This window comes from Nematolebias whitei, chromosome 20 (genome assembly GCF_014905685.2).
Source record: "Nematolebias whitei isolate Nwh7 chromosome 20, NemWhi1, whole genome shotgun sequence".
Lineage (NCBI taxonomy): Eukaryota > Metazoa > Chordata > Actinopteri > Cyprinodontiformes > Rivulidae > Nematolebias > Nematolebias whitei.
Window position 1 is genome coordinate 10,411,832 of NC_056517.1, and position 5,682 is coordinate 10,417,513.

A 5,682-nucleotide genomic window follows, 5' to 3' on the forward strand; every position below is an offset into this window, starting at 1 on the left:
ATTTAGAGTTACCAATCAGCCTAACATGCATGTTTTTGGACTGTGGGAGGAAACCGGAGTACCCGGAGAAAACCCACGCATGCACGGAGAGAACATGCAAACTCCACCCAGAAAGGCCCCTGGACCGGGGTTTGAACCAGGGACCTGCTCGCTGAGAGGCAGCAGCTCTACCAGTTGCGCCACCGTGCTGCCTTGTTTTAGAAACCAAGATCTCAAATCCAACAAAATTCAGTCAGGTCATGTGGATAGGAGAGGAGTGCAGCAGCTCGGGAGGGGAGGGGTGGTACGGTCAAGTTTTACATTCATGCACGTCTGTCCAAGCATTTTAGAGTTTACAAGTCTCTGTTTCTTCTCAGACAAACCTTTTCCACCAGTTCTCAAAATAAAGCACAGATTTAAGAGGACAAGATCGTTCAGCTTGGTGCAGCATCACATGAAGACCATCTGGTAGACAACACCACAGTACAAACAACATGTGTAGATAAAACATGGACTTGCTTTATTCAGAACAGATAGACGGGCGACGCCCCTCAGAAAACAAAGGTGTCTGTCCATCACAGTTAACCACAATCAGTCTTTTACAACTAGACTCTGTTGTTACTCAGTAACAGACAGAAGATCAGCCCATCATGGCGTCTGTTGGTAACTCTTCAAGACTTTCGTTATCGTTAGTAAGGTTTGCCTCCAAGGGCACCGAGCATCTCCAGCCTCTGTGCTGCTGTGGGCATGTAAGGTTTAACTCCATCTCTTTTCCTCTGCATCATGATATTGTGCTGCAAATAAAACAACAACAACATTGAATTCATATGTCTGAAACAATAAGAAAAACTGGCTAGTAAACTTCCTGAGCAACTAGAAATAGTACCTTAATGAGGTATGATCGCTGGACACTAGTTGACAACAAACACTGACACATGTTCAAGATGTCGGTGATACTGTGATTGTGTAGTTTCCTCAATTTATAGGGGTGATATACACAGTATATCATACATTATCTGTCATATTTGTCATCCAGTAACTCTCATGCTTACTAATAATAAAGTTATGAACAAATATGACTGCCTTGAATGAACTAAAATTATAGTGGACACATAATCTGAAAATAATTACATAAACACTCATTTTAAACACAAAATATAATCAAACAGCACAACTAAATTGCAAATCAGTTTTACAGTTTAAGTGGATTATTAATAAAATTGTGATTATTTATTAAAAATATGAGAGAAATGTTTGATGTGTAATCACGTGACGTTCATCGTGTATAAAAATCAATGGAGCCAATTTGTCAAAATAACAGCAATAAAAATATTGAAAAGTCCAATTTACTTTAATTAAAAAAGGCTTCTGTGCTGAGACATGGAGCAAGGTGCGGAGCAGGGATGGTGTTCCTCAAGGACCAGTGTTGGGAACCACTCACTGTACTAAACAACTAGTAAGGTAAGAAATGATCCTGCACTTAATAAGCTACACTTATAAATTTATAAATATATATAAAGCATCTAAAAGTAAATTATAAATATGAATTGGTTTGGTATTTTGACATTTGTGTGCCCGAGCGTTGTGTTTGGTGTTCCGGTATCAGTGTTGACCTCAGTGAACCTCAGTGAACTCACTGGTCTCACACTGCTATTTGTGTTCCAGCATCGCTTGGTTTACAAATTAAGCACTGTATATATATATATGTATATATATATATATATTTTTTTTTTTTTTTCTCTCTTTCGACTGCTCTCTTCCTCAGGGGTCGCCACAGCAAACTAACTCACACAAACACTCTGTGATTGTTTTAACGCTGGATGTCCTTCCTGACACAACCATAGACCACTGAACTACCACAGCCCTCTGTGTGGAGTTGCCATCTAGGGTGCCTGGGGGAGCAGATGGTGGGGGTTAAGGGCCTTAACCAAGGGCCCAATTTATAATCCCAGATTAGCTTTTGAAGCTGCAGCTCACTCTTCCATGGTGACCTTTCTTACACCTGTTGCTTTTCTTAAAGTTATCCAGCTCACGAGACGGACTGACATATATGGTGGCAGCCATCGAATTTCTGCTGAAATAAGATTTTTCATGAACAGAATACATTTTGAAGCTAGAAGTTGTTTTAAGGGTGGCACGGTGGATCAGTTGGTAGAGCTGTTGTCTCTCAGGGAGAAGGTTGCTGGTTCAAATTCCTTCTGGGTAGAGTTTGCATGTTCTCTCTGTGCTGTGTGGGTTTCCTCCCACAGACCAAAAACATGCATGTTGGGCTGATTGTAACTCTAAACGCCCCCCAGGTGTCCCTGTGATGGACTGGAGACCTGTCCAGGGTGTCCCCCGCCTCTCTCAGTGACTGCTGGACATGGGCACCTGTGACCCGAAAGGGAAGAAGCGAGTAAAGATAATGGACGGGAGCCGTTTTAAGATGGCTAATCGGTCCTGAATGCTCATTTGACGACGCAGTTAGCACCTCAGCTAGCACAAGCTAATGTTAGCTGTTAGCTTGAGTTTACATTAACTCGTAACTTTAGTCAGATTTTATTCATATTTTATGCACCAACTATTACTACTACTAACAAATATAGTGATTTTTTAACTTGTATTTTATTTTAAAAAGAGCTGTCTCTTCATTCTTGCATGAAATAAACATGAAAAACTTTAATTTCAAATAAATCCATGGAATATATTTTAAATATAAATGAGTTCATGTCACATTTTTATGCCCAACTGAACGTTCTGATTATATTATATAATTTTTACTTATTTCAATCCACCGTATTGTAAGACACTTTTAGGGGGAAAATATAGTTTGTTCATAAACAATGACATTTAGAAATATAATAATGAAAGAAAGAGTGGTCAGATATACAATTAATTAAACATGAGGGTCCTACATGTGTGATTTTGATGAGCTTTGTGTAGTTTCTTGTTTCCTCCCAGGCTGAGCAGTTTGCAGCCCCTCGGCTCTGAACGAGCAGCAGGCGGCGTTGTTGCACAGTCAGACATGTTTTCAGGAAGACTCACGAAAACCAGCGCTTTTATATTTGTTTGTGTTTCCTTAAGGACAGATATGAGGTGAACAGACTCACCCAGTACGTCCTGCAGTTCTTATATCTCTGGAAATCGGCCGAGCACATGCTCCTATCATAGTTGTAGGTGTCCATACACTTCTGGGAGGCATCGGTTTCCTGGGAAACACACAGAGTTCACTCCACGGAGCGACACCGCAGGAGCACAGAACAGCCTCGACTCACCTCGATGCACGGGTTCGTGTCCTGGTGACGAGCTCTTCCAGTGGTTTTATCCATTCGGACCTGAGAACAAGAAAAAAAGAGTTGGCCAACTTCATTCTGTACAAGATACACAATCTTATTACACACATACAATATTATTATGAGCATGCTCAGAGGATGTGTTGTGGCTGACTGTCAGGTACTACCACGTCAGAGTTTAGCTTAACATCTGGAAAACTGACTTGAGTTTTAGCCTTTTTGTGCTGGCTAGGGTCAAATAGCTGTGGTGGCCATCTTGAGCTGGGCTGGTTGACAGGTATGTTCCGACCCTCGCTCACCTGGGACAGGTGAATCACGCATGTTTCACATTCCACTCATCTAAAGTCACACATCGGACCTATAGGATTCATTAAAAACGTGTTTTTTGAGGCTCCAGAATGCAGGATGATCTTATCGGGTCAGTAGGAGAAACTCGTCTAAATTCATCTAAATTTACAACTTCCTTATTTCACAATTAATTTGAACAGCATTTGTATTATTTTATTTGTCATTTTTAGCTGCATTCACTGAAATGCGTTTTAATCAAACTTGGGATTTTCTTTTAATTTTTAACACCGATGTACATGTCAGCACTGTTTTAAATGTGCTTTATAAATAAATTTGACTTGGACTACAGCCATTGGTTACTTCTGGAGTTTTACTAAAACCTGTCCACTGGTGAGAACACTGATCAGCTCTTTACTCTCACTAGGGTCCTCAAGGGGTCATGTGAGTTTGTCCATCCAGTCTACATGTGTTTTGTGGACTTGGAGAAGGTGTTTGACCGTGTTCCTTGAGTTACACGGTGGGGGTGCTCCATGAGAATGAGATTGAGGGCCCGTTACTACAAGCTGTTCAGTCCCTAAACAAGCGGTGCGAGAGTTTGGTTCACATTGCCGGTAGTAAGTCGGACCCCTTCAGAGTGGGAGTTGGACTCTGCCAGGGCTTCCTGTTGTCACTGATTCTGTTTATAACTTTGATGGACAGAATTTCTCGGTGCAGCCAGGGGGCGGAGGGAGTCCGTCTCTGCTCTTCGCAGATGATCTGGTTCTGTTGACGTCATCGCGCCGTGATCTTCAGCTCTCACCGGAGTGGTTCGCAGCGGAGTGTGAAGCGGCTCCGAGGAGAATCAGCACCTCCAAATCTGAGGCCATGGTCCTCAGTCTGAAAAGGGTGGATTGCTCTCTTCAAGTCGAGGGTGAGGTCCTGCCTCAAGTGGAGGAGTTCAAGTGTCTCGGGGTTTTGTTCCCATGAGAGAGAAGAACGGAGCGTGAGATTTTTCATTCGTTCAACCTTTATATAGACAGGTTAATCCCATTGTCACTGATTGACAGACGGATCGGTGCAGCGTCTGTAGTATTGTGGACTCTGTGCCGGTCCGTTGTGGTGAAAAGGGAGCTGAGCTGTAAGGCAAAGCTCTCCGTTTACTGGTCAGTCTATGTTCCTACTCTCACCTGTGGTCATGAACTCTGGGTAGTGACAGAAAGAGTGAGATTGTGGATACAGGCGGTTGAAATGAGTTTCCTCTGCAGGGTAGCTGGACTCTCCTTTAGAGACAGGGTGAGAAGTTCAGTTATCAGGAGAGACTCAGAGGAGAACTGCTGCTCCTCCACATCCAGAGGAAGATGGACGGACAATGGGAGAGTTTTACTGAAATCTGTCCACTGGTTAGATATTTTGCTAACAGACATGAAGCAGGAAGAAGTAAATCCTCCCCAGGTCCTTTATATCAACATGTCCGGTCATCATGATTCTATATTTTTATTAATTTAATTGATGCCTCATGGCTGAACATGAAATAACTCCATCCAATATAAACATTATTCCAACAGGTACATTAATTTACTGACAGAACGCGTTGTCCAGGAAGCCCTTCTGTCTTGGACATTTATTAATATTTAGAGGTTATGAACCGGACGTGTTTATGATATTTCACTATAATAAATAAAGTAAAACCTACCTTAAATAGCACCTTTTCAACAGGAGGGGTCACTACGAGTCAAGGTTATGCTAAACTTTAAACTTCCTGAGCAACTTAAAGCTGTGTTTTGATGACTACATTCACATTTTAACACTTGGGAACTTTAACTGAACTCTGGTCCACAGAGCGGCTCTGTAAACTGCCTGTAACCGACTGGAGAAGCCGAACTCCGGCTACAGCTAGCTGTACCGTCACCGTCCTGTTCGGCTACCGGTCTGCTCCGTACAACAGCGCACCAGGAAGACAACCATATACGTCACTCGGTACTAGCCAATAGGAGCCCTGAAAATAATTAGCCGCGCTGATTGACAGCATAATCGGCCAATCAGATTGCATACATGACTTGTCAATCTTCCTGTCTCTGGAAAACCGACCTGAGCAGTTTCAGCGATTGACAGTGACTCCAGCAAGTCCAAAAAATGGCGTTTTATTGAAGGAGCCTGTAAACAC

At 42.5% G+C, this 5,682-nt stretch overlaps 1 protein-coding gene across 1 annotated transcript; it reads right to left on the reverse strand.

The window, feature by feature from the left end:
- Positions 1-501: 501 nt before the first annotated feature.
- chchd7 (coiled-coil-helix-coiled-coil-helix domain containing 7) lies at positions 502-5,450 on the reverse strand. The gene is made up of 4 exons (XM_037693850.1): positions 5,212-5,450; positions 3,234-3,293; positions 3,069-3,167; positions 502-773 (listed from the first exon to the last, which is right to left on the reverse strand). The coding sequence occupies exons 2-4, from the start codon at positions 3,285-3,287 to the stop codon at positions 669-671; spliced, it is 258 nt and encodes an 85-aa protein (XP_037549778.1). The 5' UTR covers positions 3,288-3,293; positions 5,212-5,450; the 3' UTR covers positions 502-668.
- Between the last annotated feature and the right edge of the window lie 232 nt (positions 5,451-5,682).

Excerpts from the sequence above, each read along its gene's own strand:
- chchd7 (XM_037693850.1), bottom strand. The coding sequence starts at position 3,287 with ATGGATAAAACCACTGGAAGAGCTCGTCACCAGGACACGAACCCGTGC. Across the intron at positions 3,168-3,233 it reads ACACGAACCCGTGCATCGAG|GAAACCGATGCCTCCCAGAA; the intron begins GTGAGTCGAGGC and ends TGTGTTTCCCAG. Across the intron at positions 774-3,068 it reads AGAACTGCAGGACGTACTGG|CACAATATCATGATGCAGAG; the intron begins GTGAGTCTGTTC and ends TTTTATTTGCAG.